The sequence below is a fragment of the Zosterops lateralis genome (assembly GCF_965231275.1).
Source record: "Zosterops lateralis genome assembly, chromosome: 11".
NCBI classification, from domain to species: domain Eukaryota; kingdom Metazoa; phylum Chordata; class Aves; order Passeriformes; family Zosteropidae; genus Zosterops; species Zosterops lateralis.
In genome coordinates, this window is record NC_139771.1 from 5,176,091 (window position 1) to 5,194,005 (window position 17,915).

The following is a 17,915-nucleotide window of genomic DNA, read 5'->3' on the forward strand; positions in this document are numbered from 1 at the left end:
TAGGAGACATTTTTTTCAAGCCTTTAATGGCCTAGTTAGAATAAAACCAAGGCAATAATCAAGAGGTGACAGCTTTGGCTGTCAGGCAGGAGGCTTTGCCACAATGTGATCCCTTTGGCTTGTGTCAGCAGTGCTAATCTGTTCTTCTGCAGGGGGCTTTGCTTCACTGGAGCCCTTTTATTTTTAGAGAATGCTGTTTTCTGCATTTGTCCTGCAGCTCTCCAGTGAAGTGTTAGTGATGGACATGACTTGTGCAATGGCTGACTTCAGAACCCTCCATCCCTTGGCATGCTTGGACAGCATACTAAATTTTTTATTACCTTGAACCTCAGTAGGAGTTGCAGTCCCTTTCCTGCTTTTGGTGGTTAATAAGGCTGTTGCTTTGTATGCACCACCTAGAAACAGCTTAGATTTACTAAATACAGTAAGTGAGAGTAATGTTTGACTTCAGCTCTGTGGAAGCTGAAAGGAAGAGGTGCCAGCAAGGTCCCATCAGGAATGGTAAAGCTGGAGCTATACTTTCCTAAGTGCTACATTAGCTGCAGTTTATTTTCTTGGGCTCCCAAAGAAGTTCTAAGATAAACATTAGAGTCACTTCTGTAAAGGGACACATAAATTAGAAGTACTGGTTTCAGTGACTCACATGTGCAATGTGGTTTTATTTTCCAGCTCTGAGCAAAGACCTGTGGTACTGACATCCAAATCCAGATTCACTTTCTCTGTTTCTGTGCTGGACCTGGACCTGAAGCCCTATGAGAGCATCCCCCACCAGTACAAACTCGATGGTGAAATAGTCAACTATTACCTGAAGAATGTACAGGCCAAAGATGACCCAGTCATGTCCAACCTCTTCAAGGAGAATGAAGACTGCACATTAGTTCTTCATAAAGTGTAACCATTCCCTTAAGGTTATTTTTATTCATACACATGAGAAAGTGAAAGATTATTGGAATACAGTTATGGTGATTTTTTTTCTTTTCTTTTGTGTTCAGTGCATTTTTCAGCTGTGAATGTTTTTGCTTTATGAAATGATTTCTGATGGTTGATGCCTTCTCAGAGACCTGGGATAGCACTAAGCCACACATTTGCTAGATAACCTTAATGAATGTATTTAATGTGACAGAACAGGCAATGTGCCATACCTTGGAACTAGAGGACATATCAAATTAATATGAAAAGGTTACTTCCTTAGAATTGAAAGAGCACAGAATTAAAGGTTTCCTGAAGTATTGCACTAACATATAAAGCCTAATTACTAACAAAAGAATTGCCTTGGAGCCTGTGCTTTGAGTCTCCCTCATCCCTACTAAAGGAGGGAATGCTCTGGCAAAACCTATACAACACTTTAGCATTAATCCACTGAAAATACAACCATGCAGTGGCTGATCTGTGGAACTGCCCTGGCACTGCAGAACATTTAAGTACTAATGCATGGACTAGGAACACCAGGCTGCCTCCAGAAGTTGTGTGATCATATTGTATCTACCTAAAGCTTCTGAAACACAGTGCAAAGGGTTAAGGTAAGCAACCTTGAGTTTTACATGATAGTTAGGCTTAATTCACCTGCCATGCTGGTTTTTATTGTCTCTGTATCTTATATGCTGCTATTGGAGGTGAAACCACAGCTTCCTCTTGCCTAATTTAAATTGAGCTGTAAGAATAATATGGTCTGAGTTTTACAGATCATTTCAGATCTTTCAGATCGTGTCAAATGTTGGCACTATTACACTGATGCCCCACACACTGCATGAGCAGCTGCTTTCAGGCTCTTTTGCTTTAAATGACACAGGAAAAAGGTGACAGAATGCCATTTTCTTCCCTGCAGCTGCAGGGGGTCACTCATGCCAGCGTGAGCTTGTGTCAGTGCACATGAGCAGTGCTCTGTGCAGCTGAAGGCTGGGGAGGTGCTGCAGTAAAATGATCCTTGGGGAAGATCCTGAGCTGGAACTGAAGGGAATGTCCAAACCTGAGGGTACGATGATAAAAGCTACAGCTCCTTTCCCTCAAGGATTGCACCCCCTGAGTGGTGCAGAGATGAACACCTCTTACCTGAGTAGAGCCTGTGCTTACCAGTAATGGTGTTTAGGGTCATGTAGCTTAACTCCTAAAAACAAATTTGAGACCTTAGTGTAACATTTGAATTGTTCCACTTTACCTGAAATTCAGAAATAGGATCTCCCTGTACCTTGGTACAACTTGAGAAATAAAACACAGAGCCACCACTGCCCCAGTGCCAGAGATGTGTGCTGGCATCCAGTGCCAGGAGCCCTCCTGGGGCAGGGCCTGGGATGTGAGACTACAATGACCTGGCAGTTGACAGCAGGAATAACCCTTCTTCCCGAAGGAAACATGCACGAAGAGAGCTACTTATAAATCCAGAAAGCCTCCAGCCATTAGAGGAGGAAAGAAGGACCCTGCACAGCTGGGAAATTTCCAGATTTTTATGCTGTAACTTTACACACATTTCAAATGCACACAGCAGTGTCTGTGCTGAGCAAACAGTTTCGTTTTCAGGCAAGGAGGAGGGAGCTAAAGATGAACTGAATTAAAGGTTACACAAAACCAGCTCAACCAGTTCCATGTCAGTGGAAAAGTAGGAATGAATTTTGCCTGTGTACTGGATTCCAAACTTGAAATGAGCCTGCCTTATCTAACAAGATAGAGTTGCCATTCATCAGAACCCAATCTCTGGTGTTCAGTTGTTGAGTCTGGCAGAAACCAGGCTCTGGTCTGTCAGAACAGTGGGAGACCATTTCAGTGATCAAATAGTGGATTATTACATTTATGGGGTTAGAAACATACTGTTGCTTTAGTTCAGATTTCTCCACCTCTTTCCCCATTGCTGCATGGGGTGGGTGGTTGTGCTGCCAGGGGCTCCAGCAGCTCTGTCCTTGGCAAGGAGAGAGCCCAGAGCTGGTGGGTTTGGGCTCTTGGTCCCAGGAACTGTTACTCCCCACACCTGACTTCCAATCCCATCAGTTTGGTTGGGGTGCAGTGCTAGTGCAGAGCAGGAACTCCTGGAAACACTATGCGTTCCCAGACGGGCTCATGGCACATCTGATGGAAGTAAATGGAGAGGTGAGACATTGGTCTGATCTGTTTTGTTCCTTCAGGGATGAATGTGTGAAAGGTGATGCTTTGGTAATGAGTCACCAGAATTTCCTCCTGGAAGTCAGAAATGCAAAGGTGCTGCAGTGGGCAGGAGGTGACTCGCTCACCTCTTCCCAGGGGTGTCACGGGCCTCTCTGGGTTACTTTAACACTGTCTCAACACTCACATTGTGGAACAAAGTTACTTCATACAGTTACCTTTGGGTTTTTTAGCATTGTATGTCTTTGAAATCTTCAAATTGTCTTCTTCCGCCCTAATTTAATGAGAAAGCTGTTTAACTCTTTGTTCTAGGAGTCTCTTACTGTTCTATTGTCATTTTAAAATCACTGTACTTTTACAGAGCTGTGAAATGAAATGAATTTTTATGGACTTGATTTTGACAGTGCATGATCTTTTAACAATTTCCAAGTATCTAGAAAATGTTGAGAAGATAAACCACTCTGGTACATTGATGATTCAGAAAGATAAATTTATAATGAAATCCCTCTGTACATGTAACTATTTTATTTGGCATTTTTGTATTTAAATGGCTGTATTTATTTTCATGTCATGACAATTTATATATAACGTGCCATAATTGTACAGATAGCATGTTTTATGAGTATGGTTTCTAAATGGAAAATAACTTAATGTTTATATTCAATAAAATTATAGACCGTGTAACACAATATCTTAATTAAAACAACTTTTGAAATTGCTACCTGCTGTAAGTGATGCTGGCATTCATTTTTGTGAGCCCAGCACTGTGATCAGGTTCTCCATGGTGGCCTCGATCCCGAGGAGCCGGATCATGCTCCGGAAGCAGCCAGGGATGTTGACAGTCACCATCCTCTGCTCCATAACTGCAGGACAAACACAGCAGTGCTGGTTATTTCCCAAGAGCTGCAGCAGTGCTGAGGGCAGGGGGGGTAGAGCAGGATGCTGCAGGCACACAGGCTTTGTGAGCCCTTGGAGGTTACACAGGAGTGAGGTGTAGCTGCTGCTGAACTGGGGTGGGTTTGTCTGGCTGTAACAAGCCAGGGCCTGGCAGCCCAGGAACAGCCCCTGGAGGGACTGAGGTTACCTTGCTCTGGTACTTTGGGCAGCAGGTCCAGGACAGGAGTGGTGGTCCCGTCTTCATCAAAATGGATCTTCCAGACAATCATCAATTCAAACCTGTAGCAGGAGCACAGGAAAGGCAGTTCAGGTTAACCAGGTGCTGTCTTTGAGGTTCTTTCACAGCAGAAAGTGCAGCAGTCACGAGGCTCAACAAACTCTTTTTGTTGCTCTGCAACAAAAGTTGCCTCATGTAATGCAACGAACCATCTCTGGATTCAGGAACCAGGAACACATCAGTCCAATGACAAGGAAAGGTTCTGGCTACATCCAGATTTGCACAGTGCAGTAAAAGTGAGAGGAAAGCAAAGGAGTGCACTGAGTGTCCCCTGGCTCTACCCCTCATGTAATATCTACACTCAGGAGCAGGTGCTGAGAACAGGAAACTTCTTTCAGAAGTGTTTGCATAAATGGTGATGTGCTGGGCTACCCTGCTATTCACGGCCTTTCTAGACTCATGGCAGGTAGACATCTGTCCAAGGCCTACATTGCTGCAGTTCTTTGCTTTTAATTTTTTTTTTTTTTTAAAAGACTCCTAAGAGTTTTCTTCCAATGTGATTTGTCAGCCTTTTGCCACTTCAGTTTTACAAATCCTTTGGGAATTTGTGCACAGCTTGTTCTGGGATTTTGCAAACAAATTTCTATGCCAGGCTGTTTTCTACCAAGTCACTGAAATGACTTTAATAGTCCTGAGTTTCATGACTGTGGTTGAGAGGGAATGAGGGTAATGGAATTGGCACCTGGCACCAGAGGAGGCATTGTAAAATAAAGCAAGCTCTTCCCTATCTGGGAGAGATAGAACAATTCATTCCTGCACCCGAGTTAAAGCATTTAATTTTAAAGGGCAAGTTTGGCTGAATGAAGCAGCATCATCTCTTAGGGTTTGTTTGCTAGTTCTACACACAAACATAATGAAGGGAGCTGTGCCTTATTTCCATGTAAATTAAAGCATGTTAAAACACCGTGTAACAGGAGAAGGGAGCAGTCTGATCCTGTCACAAAATACTTACTTTCCCTTACAGAATTCCTGACAGTGATAGTTACATCATCTTACATTTAACTGTAAGGATTTTTTCCCCCCACTGAAAATCCCAAATGTACTGGAACATCTCTCATGGGGAGGCCAAACAAATCCCCTGAGCCTGGTAGGTAATAATTCCTTCATCTAACTGATTTCCTTCTAAAACAATGGAAAAGTATAACCACAGATGCTTTGCTTCCATTGCACAGTAAATGCCTTTGTCTTTCTGTTCTTTAATGGCAGGACACAAGGAACTGGGCTTTGCTGGGATGGGACTGGGATCCCTGCACCTCTGGAACCAGAGCACAAGGCTGCTGCCCTGCCTGTGCAATCCCTCACCTGTGTAAATACAGAAATAAAATACATCTATTGGCTTACCCAGGAACTTTGGGGTTCCTTAGAATTAGAAAATCTCCCAGCAGTCCTTCTGGAAGGGTCACAATGTCAGGATACTTGGCCTGTGAACAAAAAGGTTCAATTAGTTCATAAAAATCACAGCAGATAAGGTGGTTCCTACCCAGAGCTCCCTAGTCACAGTGGATTGCACTAAGTTAAGAGTAACAGTATTCACTCTCTGAAATTCTGACCTGTTGGTTTCTTTTCTTTTAGGGATCCTTACATAAAACCCAGGAAACCTTGAAAGAACATTTTTATTTTAACTAAGTTTGTTAATTAGATTTAATAACACCTTATAATGCATCACCATGTCAGCCCCCTGCCTCTGTGAGTGATGACATGTCACTGGTGCACTCTGGTTTGCGATGGACACCAAGCTACACACAAGACTTTGAAAGAGCAATTAAGGCAATGAGACACCAAAATAACCAATGTTAGTGAAATATGGGACAACAGCAACATGACCAAACATAAAAATACTGGCTCCTATTAAAATTACACATTTCTGGGAATTATTTTCAGTTACTACAATGTGCAAAGGTTGATGGTTGCTCCATTGCTTTGTTTGTCCATCTGATGTGGTCCACGTGTCTTGTGAAAGCCTTAGAACTTTAGGGCTATTTTAAAGGCATGGAGAAGAACTCATAGCTCTGAATGGATCCTGCAGGTGCCAGGTTACCCAGACAATGAGGGGATGCACACCCAGCACCAAGGAACAGCATCCTGCAGGGATGTGCTGCTGGAAAAGGAAATGGAATGGAGCCACAGACTCCAGGGCTGTGCCCTGCTTGTCCTGCCTCGTGTGCTGGACACAGAGCTGTGTTCCAACCCTTGCAGTTTATAAAGTGTGAAAAGTTTCCCAGCCTGAATCATTATACAGAGCTCCCAGTACAAGCAGCAGGTCTTATGGAAAAGGAGCAGGAGAGCTCAGCTTCGAGCAGCACTGGAGAAAATGAGTTTGGTTTTATGGGATTACGCCTCATCTGGCAGAGCAAAATTGCTACCAGATGTGACCTTGCTCTGCTTTAGGAATTTCTGACAAACTGAAGGGGGGCTGTGCAGAATGCCAAATGACATAAAACACATGGAATTTGCTCATTTTAATTTCTATCCAGCACTGTATTTACTGTGAGGATAACAACCATGATCTATCCTAGGAACACAGACACAGAAGGAAGGACACTGAGCAGGGCAGTTACAGTGTTAGAAGTGTGGCTGATCAAAGGTCACTCATCCAGCAAAGCAGGGATCCTCTTCCAGCTTTACTCCCTGTGGAATTATGGCCCCCTGATAACAAAATGAGTTTTCCAGGCTTTTCTCCTTAATAACCCATGCCAGATTTCCATTATGAGCTTCTCCTTGCCTGGTGTCAGAGGCCTGGGAGGATTGAGTGATCCTTTAGCTCCAGACTGTAGATACTGGAAATGCAGGATTAGTTTCTACCTGGAACTCAGCTGGTGCATCTCTCATTTACCAGGGATCCTGGTAAACAGCTAAACACAGCCACACTTCATCTGCCCATACCCAGACCTTTGGGAATCACCAGAGAAAACAGATCAGAGGAACCAGATAAGAGTTACAGTTGCCAAAACACTGAAATAAATGCTTCCAGGGCTGTCTCAGGAGTTCCTGTGCAGCTGCCATGACTGACACGTTCCCCCCAAGCTGGGGGGTATTTATGTTCTGTGGAAGCCAGAGGCAACTCAAGGAAATCCCAGTGCAGGATTTTGTGTGGAAAAGCTGCCCTGTACCTGGGAGAGGGAGCCCCAGTGAGCTCTGCACACAGTGAGGGCTGTTCTGTGCCTTCCCTCACTGCCAGGGCTCTGGCAGCCAACCTGACTGCTGGGAGAAGCCAGTCCTGTGTGAAATTCACAGGATTTGGGATAAAATCCAGCTTTGCAGTGGGAAAGGTCATATTTTAGCTATCCACAAAACACACAAAAAGCCAAACCACAAATACCTACATCCCTGTTTGCCCTTGGCAGTGGTTTGAGGCAGCCCCGGCCCAGGTCTGTGCGAGGATCGTGGCTCCATTCCCACCTTCCAGTGGGAGCAGGAAGCAAAGCTACCACACCCAGGATCAAACAGCAACCTTAAACACTGACAGTTCCAGGAATGAACCCTGGGAAATGCAGTCACACAATCTGCCTCTCACATTCCACACAGAAAATACAGGTTCTGAATCCCACAGTTAAAGTGCGGGGATCTGGCAGGGGAGAGAACAGATCTCCAATTCCAAACACTCTGGGGGTACCACATCACCACTTCATCTTCTCTGCTGAGCAACTCTACAAGTTTTCCTTGAGGAAGAAAGCTGAGCAATAAAACTGGAGTAACAGAATGAGCTGAGCCACTGAAAGGTCTCTTGGGAAAGTCAGGAACTCCTGAGGGATCCTGTAAACCAGACCCAAGGCACGGGAAAGAGATCCATCCCATCAAGGACGTGGCAGCAGATGGGAAGGATCAGCTACAAGTGCATTAAGCAAAACCTGACTTTAATCAAGAAATATCTTTCCTCAGATGACTTTTAAATGTCAGCTTATGATCAAAACCAAAAGTCCAATCTATTATTACTCCTAGACGGAAATGGTTTTTCCAGCTCCTTCAGGAGTCCAAGCAGGGAATCTTATGGGAACTTTTGTCTCAAACAGGAATAGTCTCAAACCACAATGGGACCGTGGTGATGGAATGCACAGCTTTCCCCTGCTCCCATGACAGATTTTACACACACACAAAGACATCCCAGGGAATACACTTGTAGCAGCTATTTCTCAACAAAATATATTATTCTGCAGCTGTTTAAAGCTGCCCTGCAATTTCTGCACATGAAATCTCTGCTAAGGAAAAGGATATAAATGTGTTCAGCTTAAGAGCCGTGGCTACAAATGCAAAGCAAAATTGGCAAGGGAGATGTCAGATAAAAGCAGATAAATTTGCTTCTGTCCCACTTAGAAAGAAAACATGACTGCTCCCAGCTGGAAAAACAGCTCCCTTTTACTGCTAATTCTGAACCTCCTGTTCTGGAAGAAGGATGTATATAAAGAGTTATGGTACCATAAGCTCCTCTATAGGGAGAAGCAATTTCTAAATCTGCCCAGGAGGCTCCAACTGAGCTCTGATTTGGGTGATTTCTCTGTATGGTTTGCTCAGCTAAGGCCATAGTATCACCCACTGAAATCACACATGGTTGGGAGCACCAAGAGATCAAATTGTTGGGATCAAATCCCAACACTGACAATAACACCAGTAATTTTTAAAATGAATTTCACTAAAGCAATAAAGGCACATTTAGAAAGTGGAAGTTTCTCATTTTGTGTAACTAAAGGAACTGTGACCAAGAACAGATAATAATGCACTTTCACCCTTCAACTAAATTACACCCCATAGAAACGCTGCATTTTCAGAATGGATTTATGAAGTCTCACCACTCATAATTAAGTCTCAGAATAAATACAGCTCCCATCTTGAGGGAAAGTTCCTCAAGCAAACCAATCCTGCTGGTGATCCCTGTGATGCCAATCACCCAAACCTCCGGCGCCGGTGGAACCAAGACCCAGAGGAGTACAAGGACAAAGTGGTTTTGTCTAAAATGATCAAGTGGTTTTGTCCCTGTGACAGTCCCAGCCCATTCCCCATGCTCAGTCAGGCTCAGTCCCCTGCTTTTAAAATTAAAATCACAAGTGACACAGCCAGCATGCAAGTCTCACTTTTTACAAGAGGAAAGAATTTTGGGAGCAGATTTGAGGGCCTATAAGCAAGTCTGACAATGGCAAGCAGTGACAGGAGAACAGGGAATGGCTTCCCACTGCCAGAAACCAGGGATGGACGGGATATTGGGCAGGAATTGTTCCCTGGGAGGGTGGGAGGCCCTGGCATAGGGTGCCCAGAGCAGCTGTGGCTGCCCCTGGATCCCTGGAAATATCCAAGGCCAGGCTGGATGGGGCTTGGAGCAACCTGGGCTAATGGGATGAGATGATCTTTAAAGGTCCCTTCCAACCCCAGCCATCCTGGGATTCTGGAAATAACAGTTTGAATGTCACCCGGGACAAGGCAAATCTTTGCAAACATTTACCAGAATCTCTCCCAAGCTCAGGACACCCCTGGCTCCCTCCTGCAGCACAGGCACAGCTGGTTGGTCACTTGGATAAAAAGTGCTCTGCATCCACCTGGTTTCAGACCTGCCCTTTTTATCAGCCCAGATCCGTGACTTGGGTCATTGATCCCTTTGTTAAGATTCAATCTTGCAGCTGCCTCTTGCAGATCAGTCTGCTCTCTGCACAAGTACCTGAAACCACTGACCACCAGCCCCAAATCCAGTGGCCTTTGCTCACTGTCAGTGAAATCACTCTGCTTTATTCTTCCTTCCCTTTTCCCTTGATTACATCTTCTCTCTTTTGGCCCCTGCTCTATTTCCACTGCCACTTATTTTCCTCCTTCCATTTTTCCATAACATTATTATTTTTCGTGCTTGACTCAACCAGGATTCCATATGATTCAGTCTGTCACTATGCTCACAACGTGACCAATAATTTTCCATAATTTTTGTATTTTCCTAATTGGATCTAGGCTGTAGGTCTACAGAAGAGCCAACCCAGCATAACCAAGGCCCAAGTACACAAAATTCTGTGTCTCATTTCCTTTCAATATCAGTTTGTCATATGGCAACCATGTGTTTATCTGCAAGTTAATTGCAGCAGACTGGGAATAAATTAAAATACATACTGGAGGTTTATTTTTGTGAGGAAAAATAGAATTAAATGAACATGAAACCTCAGGAAGAACAGGAAGGGGTAGATCATAAACAGGGACCACAGAGGCTGCAGATGCTTTTTCTCTGTTTTTTTTCATGCTGGGCAAGAGACAAATCTTCTCTCCAGTACTTCACTTTAAAATTGTCAAGGTAAAAGATCTCCACTGGTTTGTGAATGTTTTGAGCCCCACATTTTTCTAGCTTAAAATTCTTGGGCATTTTATTCAACTTTTCAAATACATTGTCTTAACTCTGAGCTGGCTGTGGGGCCACCCCCTGGCACAGGGACTGGTCCAGGAACTCATTGGGATGTTGTGCAGAGCACTGACACCGCCCCATGACATTTATTTTGGTGGAAATACCCAGAAAACCAGCAGAGCTCAGCAGTTCTGTTCTTCCTCCACAACTTTACTGACATATTTCCATTGTATTGTATTTTGAGTCCCCTGCCCCCCCTCTGCACTAGGCATAATTAAATGTTTCTTGATGATAAACTTTACAAACTGCACTGTGTGGAAGTCAGCAGAGATGTCTAATTTAGCAAGAGATGATGAGCAGCCAAGGACAATACAGAGATGAAAAATTATGGAAGGAAAAAAGATGTCATATTGCAGAGCAGCATGAAGTATCAACAATTGGGGAAGAAAGACTTGTGAGCCAAATTTTCGATATTCTGAAGGAAGCAGACTGCAGGAAAGGCATTTTTAGGAGAGAAATAAAGCCAAGTTTGTGGTTTCTTCCATTACAACAGAATCAAGATACCTCACAGATCTTTTTTTTTTCTGTATAAAATTTCCTGCAAGATTTTCTCTAAGCCTTTCTGATGTCTTAATAAAAGGATCCAGAATTACATAAAGAAACTTGGATTTGAAATACCACAGAAAAGTTGATTATCAAATGTGGCCCAACTTGCTTTTGTATAGTTTACATTATCAAGCTCATCCAGACGACACAATTTAAATGTCATCTAAATAAAATCATCTGAATTTAGTTAATGACTTGGCTCTAACACTGTGTTAGTTTTTTCCCAAGTAGGAAGATTAATTTAAAAAATAAACCATAGGATAAAATGAAGAGCATCTACTTCATCTAAATTAGCTCAAGGTTAGACATTTACTTTTTAAAAAGTGTGATTAAAAGAAGTTTTTAGTCAAGGTACTCAGCTTCTGTTCATCATTTACTGCTGTGGTTTTTTAATCTTTCTCGAAGGTCTGAAGAATTATTTGCATCTATGTGGGCAAATTTATGTTACCTAGTAAAGACAGGTGTGTCCATAGACCCCCCTGGAACATCCAAAATACCATTTTCATTTCTCAGCAAGAGATATAAGTTGATTGAGAGGTCAATCTATCACTTAGAGCAAACCCCCCACAGCAGAGGGGGTCTGGCCAAAATCTGTCCCCTCTGCCTGTGCTGTCCCCTTGGTGTCCCCTGACCTTCACTGCACAAAAGAGGAACCTGGGCTGGCACCAAACAACCCAAAAACCTCCTGGGGGACTTCCACTCAAAGCTGTGGTCCAGTTTTAGCTGCACCTGGATTTGATAGCAGTGACCAATGGCAAAGTCCAGAGCACAACTCCTCACTGTGTACAATAATCACTCATCCAGCCTCCAGAAGCATCAGATTGCTCCCTAAACATACACAGGTATGTCCATGTGCACCCTCCTTTCACAAACACCTCTGCAGTATTTCTGTTACTCTTCCTGAGCTTTACAAAAAGGTTGAACACCTGCATTAGGTAAAAAGTGAAGCTTTACCTACAGATCTATATTATAAAACATATGCTGTAGATATACTGACATCTTTCCCAAGACATCCATCCTCTTTCAATGTTCTACAAAATATTACATTTTGGACAGACTCCACAGAAATTTGCCACCCAGTAGCTTTCATTTGTCTGATTATTTATAATTACCAGCTGCTTATGTGAAAAGAACTATTAACATGCAGTGCTGAAGTGCCTGATGCTATCAACAAGAGCAGGAATGGCTCCAGCTGAAAAGCCCTTGAAAGCTTTAAATCCATTGAATTCTTTTCACGTCCTACCCAAAAAAAGTCCTTTAGATCTGGCTGTCAACAACAGGACATTTCACATTTCCAAACACACCCTTAGCACGAACAAGAGGGACACAGGAAATATTGTTGAGAAGACACAAACATCTGCAAGAAGATTCACCAATTTATAATTATTGTATGTGTGAGAGTGTAAAGTTGTCAATCCACTGGTAAATAACAGGCTTGCAGAATTGGTCAGCTATCCTCAAACTCTGATCTACTCAATGACTCCCACAGGAAAGCTGCAAAACCTCCCCAAAAAAACAAAACAGAAACAAAAATAAGGAACACTGAAAACCTGTAGCACTGTATGTGTGCAAACTGTGCTATACTTTTGACTAAACCTCTCACAACAAACTGGATTTTGACTCAAATATCTTTGTAGCAGCAAGCAGAAAAGAATTTAGGGCAGCAAGGAGAATTCTTTAGTGTATCCAGGAGGAGAAATCACAGGCAGCTGCCAGGCAAAAACATCTCCTTATGCTCCACCTTATTTGGTTTATAAAGGCCAAAGTTGCACTGCCCAGGAATGTTGCGTGATGCGTGTGGATAAATATTTGTTTCATTGCTTAGGTACTGCAACAACACAAAGAGCTGATAATACCAACAGCAGCTGCCAGTGCAAGTCACTCACTTTCAATGCAAACTGGAGGCATTTCATAATTTGAATTTCAAAACTGTTGGTAACAATATGTTTTGTTTTGGTAGAAGCCCAGTTGAAAGGAAAGTAGTCAATACTAAAACTCTCTCTTTTTCCTTCTTCAGTTTCCCCAGCAATCAGATCTCTTGTGTTTTTAAAGCTTGAAGGAAGTAAAGAGGCCCAAACATTCCTGTGTGCAAATGTGGTGAATGTTTAAAGTTTTCCTTGTGTACTGAGCAGGAGATTTGTCCTAAAAGCTGTGGGACAATGCTGCTGCAGCCTGGACCCCAGAGTGCCAACATTCCCCAGCCTTTCACACAGATGGATCTGAGGAAGGAGCCCTCAAGCCTCTCAAGTAAAAACAGTTCAAGAAAAATGAAATTAAAGCAACAGACAAAAGGAAGATTTCCATTCCCAGAATTTAAACATGGAGTTACCCCCAGCTCATATCAAAAGATGAGGCTCCATTCCCAAACCCAGGCTGAATCCCACAGCAGGAACTATAAGGGATATACTGACAATCCCATGGAAAACCTGGAGAAGAAAGGCAAGCACCATAATGTTATTTAAAATGGTGTTCTGGATTGCTTCTATATTAACTTTTCCATTGTAGAAAGACCTCTGGATGACTCTTCCCAAACACTCTGAGCTCTACATCTGAGGCCTCCAGCATATTCTTCACCTTTGGCTTCTCCTATTTTTTCCCCTCTCCCTGTTTTGGACCCAGCTCCTGCATTAGCATTTCTTGCAGCTGCCCCTGCCAGGGCACTGTCTAGACTGTGCACATATTTGTGCCTCCTAAGACCTCTTACAATAATTGCAATTGTGGCTGTACAGCTCCTAGACCTTCAAAATCACATTTCTGATCTCTAGCATATCCCTATGAATTCAGAATTATTGTCTAACAGTTCAATCCTTATTAATTCACAGGATTTTTTCTGCTAATTCCCATGAGATAAAAATACCATAACATTCAGTACCAAAGTCCTTGCCATGAATGGACCTTATAAAACATCCCAAACAAAATCAGTTTATTCCGCCTTGGACAATTCATGTTGTGTAACAGAAGTAAAGGCCATGAAATACAGAAAAAGTAGCAAATAAACCATAGAAAAACAGAATATCTGGAGTTGGAAGGGACCCACAGGGATCATTGATATCACAGTCCAAAGAGAAGCTGGGATTGTCCAGGACATGGGATGCTGACACAACAGGAATTACAAGGGAACCCTTCTCTGTCCCCAGCCCCAAACTTCTCATCTTGTATCATGAAAACAGAACTCAGTGTTTCAAAAATAACTCTTCTTGTTCTCCAGTCATTTGATGATTCCTCCAGTTCCCAAAGGAAAGAACACACAGCATTTAATGTGAAGAACAGAGGGAAGTCATAATAAAAATGTAAATTGGCAAAGTCTGTCAGATCCTGGGAAAAACCCAAACCACGCCAATGTTCTCCTTCAACAAGACATGTTTATAAACCATACACTGAGCCATCCAGAAAAACATTATCTGTTCAGAGGGATTTTTTGGTTTTAACATTTCCCTCCTGGAAGATGACAGAGGGAAACTGTGCTGGAGTGTCAGGAGATACGCAACTCCTGTTTGTTTGGAGTTGCCAAAGTTTGGCCACAAATACCAGTCAGATCATAAAGCAAACATAATTAATCACTTCATGGGTATCTTCAATTTGTAGGCAATTCTGAATTTTGTGTACTGTGGAATTATAATTCTCTAGAAAGATGATAATTAAAAATACCCATATGGTATTAACAGTTAAATTTAAAAATTAAATATCTGTATATACACACAAACACATCTATCCTGTCATTCTGCCCCTTCAGACTCTCACTGGTAGCTGCAGAACTGCTGTACAAATAATTTTTGCCATTGTCCACTAATTCACCCAAACAAACCATTTGATGCTACTGTTTGTAATGGGAAATACGTGAATCAACAGGCAAAGACAACAAATTTTTAAATCTAGAAGGAAACCACAAGCAAACTTTGTTATTGTCCTCAAAGTGTCTTCTTGTCCCAGCTGCCAACAAATTCTTCATTTTGACTAAAATGCTCCAAAATATTTGTGTCCTCAGTTTACATCTCCTTCCTGAGACAATCTCTCAGTGGAGAGGCATCCTGTTATTAATTCCTGCTTGAATTTAAAACCAAGGGCAAAACATCTGAGGCTCCAAACAACAGGGATATCAGCACCAAGACGGGAACCCAACCCAGTCTGCATGCTGGCATCTCAGACCACCACTTTATCTGTAAGATCAAGCTGAATTTTCCCATGTCACTTCTGATACAGCCTGAGATGGCAACAGTGCACAAGAGAAGCTTAAAAAAAGATGCATTCACTTTTTAGAGAAGTGTTTTATAGGGAAATGGAAAGTGCAACCAAGCACGACCAAGAAAATGGAAACCAGATGAAAAGGGCAAACAAATAAAGACCATTAGAATAATTACATACTCTTGTTTTCTAAAATTAATATATTTAAAATGCAGAGTTTTCTATATTTTTTCAGTATTTCCTGTATATAAATTATATATTTCTAGAGATAGTTATTTAAACACAGAATTTTCTATCTGTTCATTATATCCCCATTTTTATTTCAGAGAAATGCTGTCCTTTTGCTCTGGCAGGAGGCAGCTGGCTTTTAAAAAAATGGAACTGGGTATGAGAAGCAATGACATCAATGAGAACCTACAGGAGGCTTATGGCTCATGCTGGAAACAGAACAATTACTGCCAAACAGAATTATTTTAGAAAAAAGTTGGAAACCTCCCAGTTCTATTGATGAGTAACAATGTTAAATACTGGCACAGGACAGACACCAAGCCCCAAGCTGAGGTCTTTGTGCTGTTTCTCAAGATGTGCTGAATTGAGTATTTTGGAAAAACATGACTCAGCAAATAGCTGAAAAAAACCTGCCCATTACATCATTTGAACCCCCCAAAAGAAGTGATATTATCTGAGAGAAAGGCAAAGCTTCCACATCTCCTTGCAATGGTCAGGGCTTTAAAGCTGTTTTTTTTCATAGTGGGCAGCTTGCTTTGGAACACCACAGGGAACAGGTCTAGGTAATGATATAATAAAAATTCCACTAAATTTCTGCACTGAAGAACATAGAGGCAATATGGGAAATCTTAAATTTCAGATAGCTCTGAAGAAAGGCTTTACAAATTACTCTGCCTGGTCACTGCCATTTTAGATATAATGTGAGGAAAACATACCACAAATCAAAACTGATGCTGTGGGATGGAACAGAAAACTAACCAAGAGGCAGCAAGACGTGGCAATAATTAGTAACCTCAGAAAATTATACTAAGGAACATTAATATTCTGTTCACTGCAATAAAGAACTGGAATTGGGATGCAGTTACAGTTGCAAATGAAGCTTTTAAAAATGTAAATAGATCCCAGCCACACGTGTCTCCCACTGCAATTTCAGGCTTATTCCCACCAATGATGCACTTCATGCTTTTTGCAGTGTATTGTTAATATTTTTAAATACGTGAGGAAAATCTGTGTTTAATATGTGAAGGTTTACCAGCAGTACTTTATCTTTTCCTAGGTTTTTTTTTTTCCATAAGGATATATGTGACCACTGATTAGAGAAGGAATGCAGTAACTGGTACAGGTTTCAGAAATGCAGTGTACTGCCAATCCCAAATTCTCCATCTTGTGTTTTGTGCTGACTTGAACAGTTATAATTTTTTTCCCCATTGCTACTTTTTTCCAACTATAAACTTGTGTGTTTGATTTAAAAAAAAGCAAACCACATGAGTAATTACAAAGTTTAGGATGTCTCTGATCTTTGTCTCTGATCAAAACCAGCCAGCAACTGCACGGATTCATCATGACAACTAAGAGTAAAGCAATTTAAAAATATCATTCTGTTCTTATATTTCATTGGAAGGTTAAAAAACCGCTGCTGTAATTTTCAGTATTGTCTCTTTTCCTTCCAGTTCCTGAACAAAGCAGAAATAACCTCACATTCCTGAATCTGGATGGACTTTTTTGACTCACGGAAATAATATTTTGATCAGTGTTTTAATTAAATAACAGATCCAATTTCAACACAGCCCTTCTGTAAATAACACAGAAGGCCAGAAAGCATAAGTAAAAGATCTAATAATGATATAATGTAAGAGAAAGCTGTTAAAAATAAGGATGACTGGAACATTTCAAGCTATGGAATGAATACTCTTGGTGCCAGGTGAGACATGATAACAGGTACAGAGGTTTGGAGTTCCCCCCGAGGAAACACGTATTTTACAAGCTTATAAAATTATCAGAGGTCTGGTCACCTATGGCACCACAGGGAGGGAGACACCACACAGAGTTTTAGGACAGAGATAAGAAAAGGAAAATCCTGTATATGCAGGTGATGCCCTGTGGTACCCTGAACCAGGCTGTAATGGGCAAAGGCAGAATATTGCAGAGTTACAAAGGGAGGATGGGCAGTATCAGCTTTCCTTTGATGCTCAAGTAAAAAAGGATAGGACAACCAGATTGCAATTATGAAATAAAGGTATAAGTCTGCAAAATGAAGTCAGTAGGGAAGCTGTAAACCTTGGCAGGCTGCATGTTTTGAAATGGCTGAGAAAAGAACTTGTGAGGGTGAAAGGGGAGGAAAGGCAATAAAGGAAGAGAAGTTAAAGCAAATCATGAGATCTGGGCAGGCAAGAAAAGTTGCCTCTGTCCTTGCTGCCTTTCGAAACCAGCAGGACAAATCCCTGCTCTGGCTTCAGCCATGCCCTGCTCCCAGCAACAGGCTGGACTCAGTGACCTGTCCCAGCTCCTGAACTCACTGACACCAAAGGCTGGGAGGTAATTCCAGCA

The 17,915-nt window shown here is 42.1% G+C and overlaps 2 protein-coding genes across 3 annotated transcripts in view; one reads left to right on the forward strand and one right to left on the reverse strand.

The window, feature by feature from the left end:
• IPPK (inositol-pentakisphosphate 2-kinase) overlaps nucleotides 1-2,196 on the forward strand; it is a 28,300-nt gene extending 26,104 nt beyond the window's left edge. Inside the window, exon 13 of the mRNA XM_083869518.1 lies at nucleotides 670-2,196. Coding sequence (XP_083725644.1) covers nucleotides 670-895 — 226 coding nt within the window. The 3' untranslated portion in view covers nucleotides 896-2,196. The remainder of the gene's footprint in view (nucleotides 1-669) is intronic.
• A 94-nt stretch (nucleotides 2,197-2,290) lies between these two features.
• CENPP (centromere protein P) overlaps nucleotides 2,291-17,915 on the reverse strand; it is a 114,914-nt gene continuing 99,289 nt past the window's right edge. For both annotated transcript variants that reach the window (XM_083869523.1, XM_083869522.1), the window contains 3 exons: nucleotides 5,606-5,685; nucleotides 4,175-4,266; nucleotides 2,291-3,953 (listed from right to left, as the gene is read on the reverse strand). In XM_083869523.1, coding sequence (XP_083725649.1) covers nucleotides 3,835-3,953; nucleotides 4,175-4,266; nucleotides 5,606-5,685 — 291 coding nt within the window. In that variant the 3' untranslated portion in view covers nucleotides 2,291-3,834. The remainder of the gene's footprint in view (nucleotides 3,954-4,174; nucleotides 4,267-5,605; nucleotides 5,686-17,915) is intronic.